This window comes from Oncorhynchus tshawytscha, linkage group LG01 (assembly GCF_018296145.1).
Source record: "Oncorhynchus tshawytscha isolate Ot180627B linkage group LG01, Otsh_v2.0, whole genome shotgun sequence".
NCBI classification, from domain to species: domain Eukaryota; kingdom Metazoa; phylum Chordata; class Actinopteri; order Salmoniformes; family Salmonidae; genus Oncorhynchus; species Oncorhynchus tshawytscha.
In genome coordinates, this window is record NC_056429.1 from 13885343 (window position 1) to 13907451 (window position 22109).

Genomic DNA, 22109 nt, shown 5'->3' on the forward strand with positions numbered 1-22109 from the left:
TCTGAATAGAAACACCATAATATTAATCAAATGAATTAAGCCAAATTTCTTAATCAGTCCCCTATACTATTTTATTACAAAAAAGACTTTAAATGATCTGGTATTACCAATTCGGAATACTATCAAATGCTTCTCAAAGATACCCTCTGGTGGTCAAATGAGCAAAACAGGAAAAAATGGCTGAGAATTAAATGACATGCCACAGAATGCTGCAGCAGCACGCAAGGTGCGCAACAGTATAACGCAACTTTTAAAGGAGTATACTGTATACTATCTAAACATCTGTACTAGTTACTGTATACACCTATATTATCTACTGTATACACCTATATTCCCTACTTTATACACCTATATTATCTATATACAGTGGGGCAAAAAAGTATTTAGTCAGCCACCAATTGTGCAAGTTCTCCCACTTAAAAAGATGAGAGAGGCCTGTAATTTTCATCATAGGTACACTTCAACTATGACAGACAAAATGAGAAAAAAAATCCAGAAAATCACATTGTAGGAATTTTAATGAATTTATTTGCAAATTATGGTGGAAAATAAGTATTTGGTGAATAACAAAAGTGTATCTCAATATTTTGTTATATACCCTTTGTTGGCAATGACAGAGGTCAAACGTTTTCTATAAGTCTTCACAAGGTTTTCACACACTGTTGCTGGTATTTTGGCCCATTCCTCCATGCAGATCTCCTCTAGAGCAGTGATGTTTTGGGGCTGTTGCTGGGCAACACGGACTTACAACTCCCTCCAAAGATGTTCTATGGGGTTGAGATCTGGAGACTGGCTAGGCCACTCCAGGTCCTTGAAATGCTTCTTACGAAGCCACTCCTTCGTTGCCCGGGCGGTGTGCTTGGGATCATTGTCATGCTGAAAGACCCAACCACGTTTCATCTTCAATGCCCTTGCTGATGGAAGGAGGTTTTCACTCAAAATCTCATGATATTTGGCCACATTCATTCTTTCCTTTACACGGATCAGTCGTCCTGGTCCCTTTGCAGAAAAACAGCCCCAAAGCATGATGTTTCCACCCCCATGCTTCACAGTAGGTATGGTGTTCTTTGGATGCAACTCAGCATTCTTTGTCCTCCAAACACGACGAGTTGAGTTTTTACCAAAAAGTTAAATATTGGTTTTATCTGACCATATGACATTCTCCCAATCTTCTTCTGGATCATCCAAATGCTCTCTAGCAAACTTCAGATGGACCTGGACATGTACTGGCTTAAGCAGGGGGACACGTCTGGCACTGCAGGATTTGAGTCCCTGGCGGCGTAGTGTGTTACTGATGGTAGGCTTTGTTACTTTGGTCTCAGCTCTCTGCAGGTCATTCACTAGGTCCCCCGTGTGGTTCTGGGATTTTTGCTCACCAGTCTTGTGATCATTTTGACCCCACGGGGTGAGATCTTGCGTGGAGCCCCAGATCGAGGGAGATTATCAGTGGTCTTGTATGTCTTCCATTTCCTAATAATTGCTCCCACAGTTGATTTCTTCAAACCAAGCTGCTTACCTATTGCAGATTCAGTCTTCCCAGTCTGGTGCAGGTCTACAATTTTGTTTCTGGTGTCCTTTGACAGCTCTTTGGTCTTGGCCATAGTGGAGTTTGGAGTGTGACTGTTTGAGGTTGTGGACAGGTGTCTTTTATACTGATAACAAGTTCAAACAGGTGCCATTAATTGGGATCTTCTTTGTTCAACATTTGAAGCTGCACAAAGAGTGGTAAGTCGTGGCTAATATAGCTGACAGCTATATATTTTATTACTTTACTAGTGTATCATGTAGGCTAACGTGACGTTAAATCAATGAGCATCCACATAGTCAGTCAGTGTGGGAACGTGATCGTTGCACCCAGATTGAGCTAACTCTGGCTAGGCGGTTGGTAGCCTAAATCCTGCCTGGTGCCATTAATTGGGATCTATACCATCTACTGTATACACCTATACCATCTACTGTGTACACCTATACCATCTACTGTATACACCTGTATTTACTGTGTACACCTAGACTATCTACTGCATACACCTAGACCATCTACTGCATACACCTAGACCATCTACTGCATACACCTAGACCATCTACTGCATACACCTAGACCATCTACTGCATACACCTAGACCATCTACTGCATACACCTAGACCATCTACTGCATACACCTAGACCATCTACTGTATACACCTAGACCATCTACTGTATACACCTAGACCATCTACTGCATACACCTAGACCATCTACTGCATACACCTAGACCATCTACTGTATACACCTAGACCATCTACTGTATACACCTAGACCATCTACTGTATACACCTAGACCATCTACTGTACCTATACTAACTATACAGCTGTACTAAACTCATCAAAAAAAAGAAACATCCTCTCAACTGTGTTTATTTTCAGCAAACTTAACATGTGTAAGTATTTGTATGAACAAAACAAGATTCAACAACTGAGACATAAACTGAACAAGTTCCACAGACATGTGACTAACAGAAATGGAATAATGTGTCCCTGAACAAAGGGAAGGTCAAAATCAAAAGTAACAGTCAGTATCTGGTGTGGCCACCAGCTGCATTAAGTACTGCAGTGCATCTCCTCCTCATGGACTGCAGCAGATTTACCAGTTCTTGCTGTGAGATGTTACCCCCACTCTTCCACCAAGGCACCTGCAAGTTCCCGGACATTTCTGGGGGGAATGGCCCTTGCCCTCACCCTCCGAACAAACCGGTCCCAGACGTGCTCAATGGGATTGAGATCCGGGCTCTTCGCTGGCCATGGCAGAACTCTGACATTCCTGTCTTGCAGGAAATCACGCACAGAACGAGCAGTATGGCTGGTGGCATTGTCATACTGAAGGGTCATGTCAGGATGAGCCTGCAGGAAGGGTACCAAGAGGGAGGATGTCTTCCCTGTAACACACTGCGTTGAGATTGCCTGCAATGACAACAAGCTCAGTCCAATGATGCTATGACACACTGCCTCAGACCATGACGGACCCTCCACCTCCAAATCGATCCCGCTCCAGAGTACAGGCCGGTGTAACGCTCATTCCTTCGATGATAAACGCAAATCCGACCATCATCTCTGGTGAGACAAAACCGCGACTCGTCAGTGAAGAGCACTTTTTGCCAGTCCTGTCTGGTCCAGCGATGGTGGGTTTGTGCCCAAAGGCGACGTTGTTGCCGGTGATGTCTGATGAGGACCTGCCTTTACAACAGGCCTAAAAGCCCTCAGTCCAGCCTCTCTCAGCCTATTGTGGACAGTCTGAATGCTGATGGAGGGATTGTGCGTTTCTGGTGTAACTCGGGCAGTTGGTGTTGTCATCCTGTCCTGCAGGTGTGATGTTCGGATGTTCTGATCCTGTGCAGGTGTTGTTACACGTGTTGTGCCACTGTGAGGATGATCAGCTGTCCGTCCTGTCTCCCTGTAGCGCTGTCTTAGGCGTCTCACAGTACGGACATTGCAATTTATTGCCCTGGCCACAACTGGAGTCCTCATGCCTCCTTGCAGCATGCTTAAGGCACATTCACGCAGATGAGCAGGGATCCTGGCCATCTTTATTTTGGTGTTTTTCAGAGTCAGTAGAAAGGCCTCTTTAGTGTTCTAAGTTTTCATAACTGTGTCCTTAATTGCCTACTGTCTGTAAGCTGTTAGTCTTAACGACCGTTCCACAGGTGCATGTTCATTAATTGTTCATGGGTCAATGAACAAGCATGGGAAACAGTGTTTAAACCCTTTACAATGAAGATCTGTGAAGTTATTTTGATTTTTACGAATTATCTTTGAACGACGGAGTCTTGACATTTTTTTTTATTGCGTTTATCTACACACCTATACTATCTACTGTAAACATCTATACTTACTATACACCTATGCTAAATATACACCTATGCTAACTATACATCTGTTCTAACTATACAGCTATACTATCTACTGTAAACATCTATACTAGCTATACACTTATACCATCTACTGTATACACCTATCCCATCTACTGTATACACCTATCCCATCTACTGTATACACCTATGCTATGTATACACCTGTACTATATATACACCTATTCTATCTACACATCTATACTATCTCTACAGCTGTACTATATTTACGGCTATAAATCTATACACCTGTCTACTGTATACACCTATACTGTCTACTGTTTACACCTCTACTGTCAACACATATATCTACTGTAAACATCTATACTATCTCTACACCTGTACTATCTATAGGTATAGTATAGCTGCATAGATGTGTCTACTTTATACACCTATACTATCTACTGTATACACCTATACAGTCTACTGTATACACCTCTACTATCTACGAACCTATTCTATCTACTGGGAACATCTATACTTCCTATACTGTCTACTGTATACACATATACTGTCTACTGTGAACATCAATACTATATATACACCTGTAAATCTATACACTGATACTATCTATGGTATACACCTGTACTGTCTACTGTATACACCAATACTGTCTACTGTACACCTATACTGTCTACTGTACACACCTATACTGTCTAGTGTATACACCTATACTGTCTACTGTGAACATCAATACTATCTATACACCTGTAAATCTATACACTTATACTATCTATGGTATACTGTCTACTGTATCTACTGTATACACCTGTACTGTCTACTGTGAACATCAATACTATCTATACACCTGTAAATCTATACACTTATACTATCTACGGTATACTGTCTACTGTATCTACTGTATACACCTGTACTATCTACAGTGGCAAGAAAAAGTGAACCCTTTGAAATGACCTGGATTTCTGAATAAATTGGTCTGATCTTCATCTAAGTCACAACAATAGACAAACATAGTGTGCTTAAACTAATAACACACAATTTAGTGTATGTTTCTTGTCTATATTGAATACATAATTTAAACTTTCACAGTGTAGGTTTGTTTAGTTCACAGTGTAGGTTTGTTTAGTAAGTGAACGCCAAGGCTAATGACTTTTCCAAAAGCAAAAGGAGTCAGGAGTCCGCTAACCTGGAGTCAAGTCAATGAAATGAGATTGGAGATGTTTGTTAGAGCTGCCTTGCCCTATAAAGAACTCACCTAATTTGAGTTTGCTATAGACAAATTGTCTATAAATGGAGAAAGTTCATCACTGTTGCTACTCTCCCTAGGAGTGGCCGTCCTGCAAAGATGACTGCAAGAGCACAACGCAGAATTCTCAATGAGGTAAGAAGAATCAGAGAGTCAGCTAAAGACTTACAGAAATCACTGGAACATGCATAACATCTCTGTTGATGAGTCTACGATACGTAAAACACTAAACAAGACTGGTGTTAATGGAGGACACCATGGAAGAAGCCACTGCAGTTTTGCACACTATTGGCATTCTCTCAACCAGCGTCGCCTGGAATGCTTTTCCAACAGTCTTGGCGTTCCCACATATGCTGAGTACTTGTTGGCTGATTTTCAATTACTCTGCGGTCCAACTCATCCCAAACCATCTCAATTTGGTTGAGGTTGGGTGATTGTGGAGGACAGGTCATCTGATGCAGCACTCCATCACTCTCATTCTAGGTCAAATAGGCCTTTCACAGCCTGGAGGTGTTTTGGGTCATTGTCCTGTTGAAAAACAAAATATAATCCCATCTGGTTTGAGCTAAGTGGGACTGGCGTATCACCGCAGAATGCTGTGGTAGCCAAGCTGGTTAAGTGTGCCTTGAATTCTAAATAAATCATAGACGGTGTCACCAGCAAAGCACCTCCACACCATCACACCACCTCCTCCATGCTTTACGGTTGGAAATACACATGCGGAGATCATCCGTTCACCCACACCGTGTTTCTCAAAGATACGGCGGTTGGAACCAAAAATCTCCAATTTGGACTCATCCGACCAAAGGACAGATTTCCACTGGTTTAATGTCCATTGCTCGTGTTTCTTGGCCCAAGCAAGTATCTTCTTCTTATTGGGGTCCTTTAGTAGTTTCTTTGCAGCAATTCATCCATAAAGGCCTGATTCACATAGTCTTCTCTGAACAGTTGATGTTGAGATGTGTCTGTTACTTGAACTCTGAAGTATTTACTTGCAATTTCTAGTGCTGGTAACTCTAATGAACTTACAGTGCCTTGCGAAAGTATTCGGCCCCCTTGAACTTTGCAACCTTTTGCCACATTTCAGGCTTCAAACATAAAGATATAAAACTTTATTTTTTTTGTGAAGAATCAACAACAAGTGGGACACAATCATGAAGTGGAATGACATTTATTGGATATTTCAAACTTTTTTAACAAATCAAAAACTGAAAAATTGGGCGTGCAAAATTATTCAGCCCCCTTAAGTTAATACTTTGTAGCGCCACCTTTTGCTGTGATTACAGCTGTAAGTCGCTTGGGGTATGTCTCTATCAGTTTTGCACATCGAGAGACTGACATTTTTTCCCATTCCTCCTTGCAAAACAGCTCGAACTCAGTGAGGTTGGATGGAGAGCATTTGTGAACAGCAGTTTTCAGTTCTTTCCACAGATTCTCGATTGGATTCAGGTCTGGACTTTGACTTGGCCATTCTAACACCTGGATATGTTTATTTTTGAACCATTCCATTGTAGATTTTGCTTTGTTTTGGATCATTGTCTTGTTGGAAGACAAATCTCCGTCCCAGTCTCAGGTCTTTTGCAGACTCCATCAGGTTTTCTTCCAGAATGGTCCTGTATTTGGCTCCATCCATCTTCCCATCAATTTTAACCATCTTCCCTGTCCCTGCTGAAGAAAAGCAGGCCCATATCATGATGCTGCCACCACCATGTTTGACAGTGGGGATGGTGTGTTCAGGGTGATGAGCTGTGTTGCTTTTACGCCAAACATAACGTTTTGCATTGTTGCCAAAAAGTTCAATTTTGGTTTCATCTGGCCAGAGCACCTTCTTCCACATGTTTGGTGTGTCTCCCAGGTGGCTTGTGGCAAACTTTAAACGACACTTTTTATGGATATCTTTAAGAAATGGCTTTCTTCTTGCCACTCTTCCATAAAGGCCAGATTTGTGCAATATACGACTGATTGTTGTCCTATGGACAGAGTCTCCCACCTCAGCTGTAGATCTCTGCAGTTCATCCAGAGTGATCATGGGCCTCTTGGCTGCATCTCTGATCAGTCTTCTCCTTGTATGAGCTGAAAGTTTAGAGGGACGGCCAGGTCTTGGTAGATTTGCAGTGGTCTGATACTCCTTCCATTTCAATATCATCGCTTGCACAGTGCTCCTTGGGATATTTAAAGCTTGGGAAATCTTTTTGTATCCAAATCCGGCTTTAAACTTCTTCACAACAGTATCTCTGACCTGCCTGGTGTGTTCATTGTTCTTCATGATGCTCTCTGCGCTTTTAACGGACCTCTGAGACTATTACAGTGCAGGTGCATTTATACGGAGACTTGATTACACACAGGTGGATTGAATTTATCATCATTAGTCATTTAGGTCAACATTGGATCATTCAGAGATCCTCACTGAACTTCTGGAGAGAGTTTGCTGCACTGAAAGTAAAGGGGCTGAATAATTTTGCACGCCCAATTTTTCAGTTTTTGATTTGTTAAAAAAGTTTTAAATATCCAATAAATGTCGTTCCACTTCATGATTGTGTCCCACTTGTTGTTGATTCTTCACAAAAAAATACAGTTTTATATCTTTATGTTTGAAGCCTGAAATGTGGCAAAAGGTCGCGAAGTTCAAGGGGGCCGAATACTTTCGCAAGGCACTGTATCCTCTGCAGCAGAGGTAACTCTGGGTCTTCCATTCCTGTGGCGGTCCTCATGAGAGCCAGTTTCATCATAACACTTGATGGTTTTTGCTACTGCAGTTGAAGAAACTTTGAAAGTTCTTGAAATGTTCCATATTGACTGACCTTAAGGTAATGATGAACTGTAGTTTCTCTTTGCTTATTTGAGCTGTTCTTGCCATAATATGTCAAGAACAGGATTTTATTGTTTTATTGATCTTGTCTTTGTAATCTTTGCTGATGCTTGTGGTGATCAAACAATTTTTCAAGTTGGGATCAATAAACTACTTTACTCTGTAGAAGTGTGATCTGAATTCTAAAATTCTATAGGATGAGTTTGCTGCATGGTTTACATTTCTGTTGGTGATCCACACTGATGGTTTGTACATCTTATTCAATTTGTTTATTGCTATATTACTTTAAATCCCCGTTCAATCACATTTTTAAAGACACTTCAGAACATTGCCCTCAGACCACTTTGTATAGAAGATTAATATTTTCACACAAGGTCAATGGATTCAAAGGATAACAGTGTGCAAAATAAGCCATCATACATTTAAAAATGGCAATTACTGAAGAACACCTGAATGTGTGGGTCAGATGAGGTTCACGTCCTTGCTTTGAAATCAGAATACATAACAATGTGTTTGTAAATGTCTTTGTAGTTTTATTACAAGGCCTCTCACACCTCTCTCCTGGCCACAAAGAATGACAATGTTTCTTCTTCTATTCTTATTTATGCAAATAATCTCATACAAGGTTAATTCAATTAAGTCTCTGGTATATTATACTGGTGTAGTTTACAGTGGCTTCAGAAAGTATTCACACCCCTTGACTTTTTCCAATTTGTGTTGTGCAAGTGCCTGAATATAAAATGGATTCAATTGTGATTTAGTGTCACTGGCCTACACACAATAACCCATCATGTCAAAGTGCAATTAGGTTTTTCAATTATTATTTTTACAAATTCATAAAAAATTAAAAGCTGAATTGTCTTGAGTCAATAAGTATTCAACCCCTTATGTTAAGCCTAAATAAGTTCAGGAGTAAAAATGTTCTCAAGTCGCATAATAAGTTGCAATAGTGTTTAACACACACAATTATCTTTAAGGTCCCTTGGTCGAGCATTGAATATCAAACACAGATTCAACAACATAGACCAGGGAGGTTTTCCAATGCTTCGCAAAGAAGGGCACCTATTGGAAGGTGGCAACAACAACAAAAAAGCAAACATTGAATAGCCCTTTGACCATGGTGAAGTTATTCATTATGGATGGTGTATCAATACACTCAGTCACTACAAAGATACAGGCGTTCTTCCTCACTCAGTTGCCGGAGAGGAAGGAAACTGCTCGGGGATTTCACCATGAGGTCAATGGTGTCTTTAAAACAGTTACAGACTTTAATTCCTGTGATCTGAGAATGGCTTTTTAAAAATTGTAGTTACTCCACAATACGAACCTAAATGACAGTGTGAAAAGAAGGAAGCCTGCACAGAATACAAAGCAATTAACTTTTTGTCCTGAATACAAAGCGTTGTGTTTATGTTTGGGGCAAATCCAATATATTACTGAGAACTGCTCTCCATATTTTCAAGCATGGTAGTGGCTGCATCATGTTATGGGTATGCTTTGTAATCATTATGGAATGGGGAATTTTTTTCACGATAAAATAACTAAATGGAGCCAAGCACAGACAAAATACTAGAGGAATTCCTGGTTCCATCTGATTTCCTCCAGACACTGGGAGATTAATTCACCTTTCAGCAGGACAATAACTTCAAACACAAGGCAAAATATACACTGGAGGTAGTTACCAAGAAGAAAGTGAATGTTGCCGAGTTACAGTTTCGACTTAAATTTGCTTGATAAAATATGGCAAGACATGAAAATGGTTGTCAATGATCAACAACCAATTTGACAGAGCTAGAATAATATTGTACAATCCAGGTGTGCAAAGCACTCAGAGACTTACCCAGAAAGATTCACAATTGTAATCTCTGCCGAAGGTGATTCTAATGTGTAATTATTCCGTGCTGTGAATACTTCTGTGAATGAGATATATCTGTATTTCATTTTCAGTACATTTGCGAAAATCTCTAAAAACGTGTTTTCACTTTGTCATTATGGGGTATTGTGTGTCAATGGGTGAGAGGAAAATAATTATTAAATACATTTTGAATTCGTCTGTAACAACAAAATGTGGATTAAGTTGCAGGGTATGAATACTTTCTGAAGGCACTGTAGATGCATACGTAGATAGTGTAGGTGTTGGTATAGGTCTTTAAAGTAGATAGTCTAGGTGTATAGATAGTATAGGTGTACACAGTAGATAGTATAGGCAGTATATACAGTGCCTTGCGAAAGTATTCACCCCCCTTGGCATTTTTCCTATTTTGTTGCATTACAACCTGTAATTTAAATTGATGTTTATTCAGATTTCATGTAATGGACATGCACAAAATAGTCTGAATTGGTGAAGTGAAATTATATATTTTTTTAATATATACAAAACGGAAAAGTGTTGCGTGCATATGTATTTTGCTATGAAGCCCCTAAATAAGATTTGGTGCGACCAATTACCTTCAGAAGTCACATAGTTAGTTCGATTGCACACAGATGGACATTATTTAAGTGTCAGATGATCTCAGTATATATACACCTGTTCTATAATGCCCCAGAGTCTGCAACACCACTAAGCAAGGGGCATCACCAAGCAAGCTCCACCATGAAGACCAAAGAGTTCGCCAAACAGGTCAGGGACAAAGTTGTGGCGCACCATTAAATCCATTTAAAAATGGAAAGAATATGGCACCAGAATAAACCTGTTAAGAGAGGGCCACCCACCAAAACTCACAGACCTGGCAAGGAGGGCATTATTCAGAGAGGCAACAAAGAGACCAAAGATAACCCTGAAGGAGCTGCAAAGCTCCACAGCAGAGATTGGAGTATCTGTCCGTAGGACCACTTTAAGCTGTACACTCCACAGAGCTGGGCTTTACGGAAGAGTGTCCAGAAAAAAAGCCATTGTTTAAAGAAAAAAATAAGCAAACACGTTTGGTATTTGCCAAAAGACATGTGGGAGGCTCCCCAAACATATGGAAGAAGGTACTCTGGTTAGATGAGAAATTCTTGAGGGAAACCTGTTTCAGTCTTCAAGAGATTTGAGACTGGGATGGAGGTTCACCTTCCAGCAGGACAATGACCCTAAGCATACTGCTAAAGCAACACTTGAGTGGTTTAAGGGGAAACATTTAAATGTCTTGAATGGCCTAGTCAAAGCTCAGACCTCAATCCAATTGAGAATCTGTGGTATGACTTAAAGATTGCAGTCAACCAGCAGAACCCATCCAACTTGAAGGAGCTGGAGCAGTTTTGGCTTGAAAAATGGGCCTTTGAAGAAAGGTGTGTGTGTGTATATATAGATTTATACAGTAGATAGTATAGGTGTATAGATACTATATGTGTATAGGTGTTTACAGTAGTTAGTATAGGTAAAGATGTATTCAGTAGATATAAGAATATAGATAGTACAGCTGTATTGATAGTATAGGTGTGTGGGTAGTATAGATGTTTACAGTAGATATTATTGGTATAGGTGTATAGATAGTATAGGTGTATACAGTAGATTTTATAGGTATAGGTGTATAGGTATATAGAGAGTATAGATAGTATAAGTGTATAGCTGTAGATAGTATTGGTGTGCAGATAGTATAGGTGTGTAGATGGTAAAGGTGTTTACAGTAGGTAATATACGTGTATAGATAGTGTACATGTTTACAGTAGATAATATAGGTATAGGTGTACAGATAGTATGGGTGTTTCCAGTAGATAGCATAGGTGTATAGATTGTAAAAGAGTATAGATGTTTACAGTAGATAGTACAGCTTTGTACATAGTACATAGGTGTATACAGTAGATATTATAGGTATGTGTATAGATTGTATTGGTGTATAGGTATAGCTAGTATGGGTGTATACAGTAGGTATAGGTGTATAGAGTGTATAACTAGTATATGTGTATACAGTGGATGGTATAGGTGTATTGATGTTTCAGGTGTACAGTTAGTATTGGTGTATAGGTGTTTACAGTAGTTAGTACAGGCATGTAGATAGTACAAGTGTATACAGTAGTATAGGTGTATAGATAGTATAGCTGTATAAGTATATAGCTAGTATAGGTGTAAACAGTAGATAGTATAGGTGTATACAGCAGATAATGTAGGTGTATAGATAGTATATGTGTCGAGATAGTATAGGTGTATAGATTATATTGGCATAAAGATATTAAAGCTGTATAGGTGTATAGATAGTAAAGCTGTATAGATTCTATAGGTGTGTAGATTATATAGGTGTTTACAGTAGATAGTATAATTGTTTACAGTAGATAGTATTGGTGTATAGATAGTATATGCGTATGGATAGTATAGGTATAAAAAATCAGCGTGAAAAGAAACGTCCTCTCATTTTCAACTGCGTTTATTGTCAGTAATCTTAACGTGTAAATATTTGCATGAACATAAGATTCAACAACTGAGACCTGAACTGAACAAGTTCCACAGACATGTGACTAACATAAATGGAATAATGTGTCCCTGAACAAAGGGAGGGTCAAAATCAAAAGTAACAGTCAGTATCTGGTGTGGCCACCAGCTGCATTAAGTACTTCAGTGCATCTCCTCCTCATTGACTGCACCAGATTTGCCCATTATTGCTGTGAGATGTTACCCCACTCTTACACCAAGGCACCTGCAAGTTCCCAGACATTTCTGGGGGGGAATGGCCCTTGCTCTCACCATCCGAACCAACAGGTTCCAGACTTGCTCAATGTGATTGAGATCCGGGATCTTCGCTGGCCATGGCAGAACACTGACATTCCTGTCTTGCAGGAAATCACGCACAGAACGAGCAGTATGGCTGGTGGCATTGTCATGCTGAAGGGTCATGTCAGGATGAGCCTGCAGGAAGGGTACCAAGAGGGAGGAGGAGGTCTTCCCTGTAACGCACAGCGTTGAGATTGCCTGCAATGACAACAAGCTCAGTCCGATGATGCTGTGACACACTGCCCCAGACCATGACGGACCCTCCAAATCGATCCCGCTCCAGAGTACAGGCCTCGGTGTAACGCTCATTCCTTCGAAGATAAACGCCGCCACCATCCCTCGTGAGACAAAACTGCGACTAGTCAGTGAAGAGCATTTTTGGCCAGTCCTGTCTGGTCCAGCGACGGTGGGTTTGTCCCTATAGGTGAAGTTGTTGCCGGTGATATCTGGTGATGACCTTTCTTACAACAGGCCTACAAGCCCTCAGTCCAGCCTCTCTCAGCCTATTGCAGATAGTCTGAGCATTGATGGAGGGATTGTGCATTTCTGGTGTAACTCGGGCAGTTGGTGTTGTCATCCTGTACCTGTCCCGTAGGTGTGATGTTCGGATGTACCAATCCTGTGCAGATGTTGTTACACGTGGTCTGCCACTGCGAGGACGATCAGCTGTCCATCCTGTCTCCCTTTTGTGCTCTCTTAGGCATCTCACACTATGGACATTGCAATTTATTGCCCTGGCCACATCTGCAGTCCTCAGGCATGCTGCAAGGAGGCATAAGGCACATTCACGCAGATGAGCAGGGACCCTGGGCATCTTTCTTTTGTTGTTTTTCCAGAGTCAGTAGAAAGGCCTCTTTAGTGTCCTAAGTTTTCATAACTGTGACCTTAATTGCCTACCGTCTGTAAGCTGTTAGTGTCTTAACGACCGTTCCACAGGTGCATGTTCATTAATTGTTTAATGGGAAACAGTGTTTAAACCATTCACAATGAAGATCTGTGAAGTTATTTGGATTTTTACGAATTATCTTGGAAAGACAGGGTCCTGAAAAGGGGACGTTTCTTTTTTTGCTGAGTTCAGTTAGTATTGGTGTATACAGTAGATAATATAGGTGTATAGATAGTATAGGCGTATAGACAGTGTAGGTGTATCAGTGGTATATATGTTTACAGTAGATAGTGTAGGTAAATATTTAGTATAGGCTTATACAGTAGATAATGTAGGTGTATAGGTGTTTACAGTAGATAGTATAGGTGTTTACAGTAGATAGTATAGGTGTTTACAGTAGATAGTATTATATATAGTTAGTATAGGTGTATACAATAGATAATATAGGTGTTTAGATAGTATAGGTGTAAACAGTAGATAATATAGGTATATGGTTAGCATTGGTGTATACATTAGACAATATTGATAGTTGTCACGCCCTGACCATAGAGAGCTGTTTCTTCTGTGTTGGTTGGGGCGTGACAGTGACTCGGGTGGGTTATCTAGGTGATTAATGATCTATGTTGGCCTGGTATGGTTCCCAATCAGAGGCAGCTGTTTATCATTGCCTCTGATTGGGGATCATATTTAGGCAGCCATTTCCCCAGTGCTTTGTGGGATCTTGTCTAGGTATAGTTGCCTGTGAGCACTTCATTGTGCTTTGTGGGGTCTTGTCTAGGTATGGTTGCCTGTGAGCTCTTCATTGTGCTTTGTGGGATCTTGTCTAGGTATAGTTGCCTGTGAGCTCTTCATTGTGCTTTGTGGGATCTTGTCTAGGTATAGTTGCCTGTGAGCACTTCATTGTGCTTTGTGGGATCTTGTCTAGGTATAGTTGCCTGTGAGCACTTCATTGTGCTTTGTGGGGTCTTGTCTAGGTATGGTTGCCTGTGAGCTCTTCATTGTGCTTTGTGGGATCTTGTCTAGGTATAGTTGCCTGTGAGCTCTTCATTGTGCTTTGTGGGATCTTGTCTAGGTATGGTTGCCTGTGAGCTCTTCATTGTGCTTTGTGGGATCTTGTCTAGGTATGGTTGCCTGTGAGCTCTTCATTGTGCTTTGTGGGATCTTGTCTAGGTATGGTTGCCTGTGAGCTCTTCATTGTGCTTTGTGGGATCTTGTCTAGGTATGGTTGCCTGTGAGCTCTTCATTGTGCTTTGTGGGATCTTGTCTAGGTATGGTTGCCTGTGAGCACTTCATTGTGCTTTGTGGGATCTTGTCTAGATATAGTTGCCTGTGAGCACTTCATTGTGCTTCACGTTTCGTTTTACGCTTTGTTTTTTCTTTGTCTTTTCCTAATAAAGAGGATGGAAACATACCACGCTGCGTCTTGGTCCACTCTTTATAACAATCGACAATTGTGTAGGTGTATAGGTGTTTACAGTAGATAGTATAGGTTTTTACAATAGATAGTATAGGTGTATAGACGGTATAGGTGTTTACAGTAGATAGTATAGGTGTATAGATAGTATGGGACACAGATAGTATAGGTGTATAGCTAGTATGGGTATAGATTGTATAGGTGTGTAGATAGTAGTCGTGTGTAGATAGTGTCAGTATATAGATAGTACAGCTGTATAGGATGTGAACCCTTTTGTTAATACCTGGATTTCTGCATAAATTGTTCTTCATCTAGGTGACAGCAATAGACGAACACAGTCTGCTTAAACTGATAACACTAACAATTATATGTTTTCATGTCTTTATTGAGCACACCTTGTCAACATTCACAGTGCAGGGTGGAACAAGTATGTGAACCCTTGGATTTAATAACTGGTTAACCCTCTGGCAGCAATAACCTCAACCAAATGTTTTCTGTAGTCAGGAGGAATTTCAGACCATTCCTCTTTACAAAACTGCTTCAGAATAGCAATATTCTTAGGATGGCTGGTGTGAACTGCTCTCTTGAGGTCATGCCACAGCATCTCAATCGGGTTGAGGTCAGGACTGGGCCTCTCCAGAAGTCGTATTTTCTTCTGTTAAAGCCATTCTGTTGTTGATTTACTTCTGTGTTTTGGGTCGTTGTCCTGTTGCATCACCCAACTTCTGCTGAGCTTCAGTTCGCTGACAGATAGCCTAACATTCTCTTGCAAAATATCTTTATAAACTTGGGAATTCATTTTTCTGGCAATGATAGCAAGCTGTCCAGACCCTGAGGCAGCAAAGCAGCCCCAAACCATGATGTTCCCTCAACCATACTTTCTAGTTTGGATGACATTTCGATGTTGGTATGCTGTGCCTTTTTTTCTCCACACATAGTGTTGTGTGTTCCCTCCAAACAGCTCAACTGTAGTTTCATCTGTCTACAGAATATGTTGCCAGTAGCGCTGTGGAACATCCAGGTGCACTTTTGCAAACTTCAGACGTGCAGCAATGTTTTTCTTTAGACAGCAGTGGCTTTTTCCGTGGTGTCGTCCCATGAACACCATTCTTGTTAAGTGTTTTACATATTGTAGACTCTTTAACAATGTTAGCATGTTACAGAGATTTCTGTAAGTCTTCAGCTGACACTCTAGGATTATTTTTTAACTTCATTGAGCATTCTGCTCTGTGCTCTTAGTCATTTTTGCAGGACAGCCACTCCTAGGGAGTGTAGCAACAGTGCTGAACTTTCTCCATTAATGGACAATTTGTCTTACCGTGGACTGATGAACATCAAGGCTTTTAGAGAAACTTTTGTAACCCTTTCCAGCTTTATGCAAGTCAATAATTATTAATCTTAGGTCTTCTGAGATCGCTTTTGTTCGAGGCATGGTTCACATCAGGCAATGCTTCTTGTGAATAGTAAACTCAAATTTTGTGAGTTTTTTTATAGGGCAAGGTAGCTCTAACCAACATCTCCAATCTCGTCTCATTGATTGGACCCCAGGTTAGTTGACTCCAATTAGCTTTTGGAGAAGTCATTAGCCTAGGGGTTCACATACTTTTCCCAACCTACACTGTGAATGTTTAAATGACGTATTCAATATAGACAAGAAAAATACAATCATCTGTGTGTTAGTTTAAGCACACTATGTTTGTCTATTGTTGTGACTTAGAGGAAGATCAGATCAAATTTGATGACCAATTTATGCAAAAATCCAGGTAATTCCAATGGGTTCACATACTTTTTCTTGCCACTGTATAAAATATATACAACACTTTTTTGGTAACTATATGATTCCATATGTGTTGTTTGATAGTTTTGATGTCTTCACTATTATTCTGCAATGTAGAAAATTGTACAAATTAAGAAAAACCATTGAATGAGTTGGCATGTCCAAATTTTTAACTGGTACTGTGTGTATATATATATATATATATATGTGTATATATGTATGTGTGTGTGTGTGTGTGTGTGTGTGTGTGTGTGTGTATATATATGTGTATGTGTATGTATATATGTGTATGTATATGTATGTATATGTGTGTATATGTATGTATGTATGTATGTATGTATGTATGTATGTATATATATATATATATATATGTGTGTATATGTATATATCAAATCAAATTTTATTTGTCACATACACATGGTTAGCAGATGTTAATGCGAGTGTAGCGAAATGGTTCAAAAATAAACATATCCAGGTGTTAGAATGGCAAAGTCAAAGTCCAGACCTGAATCCAATCGAGAATCTGTGGAAAGAACTGAAAACTGCTGTTCACAAATGCTCTCCATCCAACCTCACTCCATCCAACCTCACTGTTTTGCAAGGAGGAATGGGAAAAAATGTCAGTCTCTCGATGTGCAAAACTGATAGAGACATACCCCAAGCGACTTACAGCTGTAATCGCAGCAAAAGGTGGCGCTACAAAGTATTAACTTAAGGGGGCTGAATAATTTTGCACGCCCAATTTTTCAGTTTTTGATTTGTTAAAAAAGTTTTAAATATCCAATAAATGTCGTTCCACTTCATGATTGTGTCCCACATGTTGTTGATTCTTCACAAAAAAATACAGTTTTATATCTTTATGTTTGAAGCCTGAAATGTGGCAAAAGGTCGCAAAGTTCAAGGGGGCCGAATACTTTCGCAAGGCACTGTACATATATGTATATATATATATATATGTTCCACCCACTTATAAAACCAAAGCTGCGCCCCTGCTATTTCCTGTTGTAATAACAACCCTTAACACATTCCAGACAACCATTAGCGTATCCCTAGCCATCTAGCTTATCTAAATTACATTTGCTAACTTCTGTTACTTCATGGTTCATTCTTACATCCACATATTTTCCTTATGACAGATGTAGCGTATGGAATTATTGGACCTTGACATGTTGCTTTATCCACTGTGTACCTCAGTTCAAATAGATGTATATGCTGACTATTTTTTGGCGTGTGTGTGTGTGTGTGTGTGTGTGTGTGTGTGCACAGCAATGGTACACCAGCTCCATGAAGGGGGTGTGTGCGTGGCTGACAGACAGACTGGACCTTCAGCTCCACATTTACCAGCTGAAAACACTCATCAAGATTGTCAAGGTAACGCTCATTGTTGTGGTGTGAATGTACACTGTCAACATTCACAGTAAGCTGTAGCCCTAATCGAGACTGTCATTTTACTTTTCTTTAAAAAAAAAAAAAAATTACCCCTTTTTCTCCCCAATTTCGTGGTATCCAATTGTTAGTAGCTACTATCTTGTCTCATCGCTACAACCCCCGTACGGGCTCGGGAGAGACGAACGTTGAAACTCATGCGTCCTCTGATACACAACCCAACCAAGCCGCACTGCTTAACACAGCGCGCATCCAACCCGGAAGCCAGCCGCACCAATGTGTCGGAGGAAACAGCATGCACCTGGCAACCTTGGTTAGCGTGCACTGCGCCCGGCCCGCCACAGGAGTCGCTGGTGCGCGATGAGACAAGGATATCCCTACCGGCCAAACCCTCCATTCAGGAGAGACTGACATTTTTTCCCCATTCCTCCTTGCAAAACAGTGAGGTTGGATGGAGGTTGGATGGAGAGCCCGGACGACGCTAGGCCAATTGTGCGTCGCCCCACGGACCTCCTGGTCGCAGCCGGTTACGACAGAGCCTGTTTGGGCGTGCAAAAATAATTTTGCACGCCCAATTTTTCAGTTTTTGATTTGTTAAAAAAGTTTTAAATATCCAATAAATGTCGTTCCACTTCATGATTGTGTCCCACTTGTTGTTGATTCTTCACAAAAAAATACAGTTTTATATCTTTATGTTTGAAGCCTGAAATGTGGCAAAAGTTCGCAAAGTTCAAGGGGGCCGAATACTTTCGCAAGGCACTGTATCTGAGTGAGAGTGACTAACACAATCAATGGGGGCCATGTGTGCCCGGTTGGTATTCGGGCCAGGATTACTACAAGTTTAGCTAGCTGGCTAGACTAACTTAAATAACAACACCTTTGATGGAAACCAGGTAGTTTCAGTACAATTGTATAAATGCAGACAGATCATTTGTTTATTCGACATGCTGGGATCTTTTTGTGTCGGTGAAATTAATATTGCGAGAAATGGTGGTGGAAATATTGATTTATAAATATTGACATAATAACGATAGAATCGATGTAAACTTGGAGTCACACAATGATGTGCTGTGTTGTCCTCCCACTGAGAAACCATGCATTATATTAGGCTACAGATGACATAGTTATGACGAACTTCACTGGGTGGTAAAGTGCACGGTGATGAGCTTCATGCTCCTTCCATGCTCTTTCCAGTAAGTATCGAGGTCTTATTTTTGGTGATATGATTGATACTTGACTGCCGTTTGACAAATAAAATATTATTTCCATAATAATCATATTTTATTGACTAGCCTACCTGTACAGCCTACCCGCACTAGATCTGTGAGCTGTTGGCTAGAGCAGGGTTTTCCCGGTGCATCATCAGGCACTGACTCTGTTTGGTGGAAACACCAATGATGGGGAAATTAGATTTTTTTTTAATGCAGATTTTTTAATATTCACATAAATCTGTTGCCAATTGGATGGAATTGTGTATCCTACTCTGAGCAGTAAGTAGTGACTCCGACTGAGTCCCCCCCCAACAGTACTCCTCACTGCATTCCCAGAAAGTTGGTTGACCCTCTATGATGTCACGTAGGTTAATACATTGCTATGTTTTCAATTACAATGCATTCGGAAAGTATTCAGTCCCCTTGACTTTTTCCACATGTTACTGAATACTTTACCGAATGCACAGTATAAAGCCCTTTTACAAAACTCCCACTGACTACCTGTCATTACTAACCTTTAGAGATATGAGTTACCACACCTGGTCTCAGGGATGGATAACTGGTCTCTACTGAGTTAGTTAAATCAGATTACATTTTTTTTGCACTGAATTTGTGGAACAATCTTCAAATTGTTGTTAAATGTGATGTTTCAGAAAGCTGATTGAGGACCTTATTACTGATGAATGTGTTTTTTATGACCCTGTTTTTCTTTCTGCTTGCATTTTGTATTTATATTTTGATGTGTATATTTTGTGTAATTTGTGTAGTTCAGGGCTCATCTGTTTTTTAAAAAAGACCTTGGTCTCAGTATGACTCCCTGGTAAAAAAAAAAAGAAAAGTATATTTACATTTTAAATATAAACAGTTATTGGCACCTAGATTGAGTACACTCAGACATTGGAGCCCAATTTGGATGGACCTATTGAAGAAGACAACAGTGGCCTTGAATCTAGCCTTTGTCCAAATCTGTTCAGTTCCACTATTCAGCACACAACAGGCTATTGTTCCACCATTCGAACCTGACAGTCTATTCTGTTCTGACCATTCACACTCGGTCTCTGTTTCACATTGAGAGACGCCTCCATGTTCTGTGTTTTTCTGTTTGGTTTCACTCACAGAAGACCTACCGAGACTTCCGGCTCCAAGGAGTCCTGGATGGAACCCTAAACAACAAGAGCTATGAGACCGTCTACAACCGCCTCACTGTAGAGGAGGCCACCATGGCTGTCAAGGCCGGCGACGGTCTCCAAGGCATCACCATGAGGGACAGTGATGAGGAGGATGGGTGAACCTCTCCCTATAGCGCCAAGTCTGGTGGCCCTCGCATATAGACTGAAATGGGAAGTGTGCATGTATGTGTACAGGAGATGGAAGGGGTGGAGATTACGTGTGTGTATGCAACAGAAAGAGATGGAGGGCTTGTAGAACACACACTTAAGTCTATGATAAAAACATCCATCGTTGTGATCCCCCCCTCCTCCCCTCCCCCACTTACTCCAGTAGTGGCTACCTTCACAGCCATAATGATAATGATGTCAGTACAGCTCAGTGGTCACCAACTGGTGGCCTTCAGTGCAGTTTCCGTTTGTTTATTTAATTTGTTTGTTGGTTTCTTTGTACTTTATTTTAATAGTGATGTAAATCAAGAAAAAAGAAACAAGTTGTGCTCTTATGGTTACCTAGATACAGTCATGCCAATTGAAACCGGTTTCAGAGGTCTCGCCAAATGCAGGTCCATTCTGTGGTAAATGTACAAAGTGCATAATGAGGACATTATGAGTACATTTCAGGGTGTTTATGAGGACATTGAGGTTGTTCTTACATAATCACACTGAAAGAGCGATGATACAGCCAATATACATATGTTTATGCTCTACTGTATGAATGTAATGCATTGGCTAAAGTGCTACATTGTCATTTAATGTATTTAGGCTATGCTTGAGTGTATTATCCCTCACAAGAGTTAGACACAATATACATTCAAAGCTGTGTCCAGTAGGCTAAAGCTGATTGATAGAGTGCATTATGTTTTGAATCTGAATTGATGTCTTAACTGTGATACTTCAATCAGTTTGTGTCAGTGGAGTTCAAAGACAAAACAAATGGGACAAAATATAGGAAATATATTTCTATTGTCTTCTGTGCACCTGTTTTTATTCAGGTGTGAATGTTCTAAGTGTTAGAATTAAAGTGTTTTTAAAGCAATCATGGTGTCCTGAATTTCTCCATAAACTATGTTAACAGCCGAATCTGTAATAAGGACCCTTTTATTGTTAAGGTGATGGACAGAGCTGGGGAAATCTAACACTTTCAAATTAGTAAATGGAGCTATACATGGAGCTATACAATTAGTAACAAAGCTATACATTGTTTGCTAAAATACTTATTAAATCACAACAAAAACAAACAAATGAGTAATGCAAAATATATAAACATTTAAGTTGTGTTCTTCAAAAATCATATACCATTACCTAATATACAATTTGTGAAGTTCTTACAAATTGTGACAAACTATTTGCCATCAGTTTACAGTTTTGTTAGTATGCGGCTTAATATTGAATAAAGCCTAATAGCTATTTTGTATGGTTGTCAAAATTATCTGAATTTCAGAACTGGTAAATTTATTGCGACATGACATCTTCATTTCAACGAATAATCTGTTCAATTTTATCATGGCCAGACTATACAACATGACACACACACAGTGTCTTTTCGTTGAGTTTACATCTTTTCAAAATAAATGCAAGTGATGGGGAGAAGTGAGCATCATGCAACCTCTGCCCACCTCCGTCTATGTCTCCGCTAGCATCACGTCGTTCTGCCGTGGACTTAACCAATCAGAATATCCCA

The 22109-nt window shown here is 40.2% G+C and overlaps 1 protein-coding gene across 8 annotated transcripts in view; it reads left to right on the forward strand.

Annotated features, from left to right (window-relative positions):
* cadps2 (Ca++-dependent secretion activator 2) overlaps positions 1 to 21464 on the forward strand; it is a 274943-nt gene extending 253479 nt beyond the window's left edge. For 6 of the 8 annotated variants that reach the window (XM_024382104.2, XM_024382279.2, XM_024382194.2 and 3 more), the window contains 2 exons: positions 17929 to 18033; positions 20378 to 21464. In XM_024382104.2, coding sequence (XP_024237872.1) covers positions 17929 to 18033; positions 20378 to 20548 — 276 coding nt within the window. In that variant the 3' untranslated portion in view covers positions 20549 to 21464. Of the gene's footprint in view, positions 1 to 5169; positions 5225 to 17928; positions 18034 to 20377 lie in introns of those variants that run through there. The other 2 variants (XM_024382574.2, XM_024382391.2) reach the window with 2 other exon arrangements.
* The last annotated feature ends 645 nt before the right edge of the window (positions 21465 to 22109 follow it).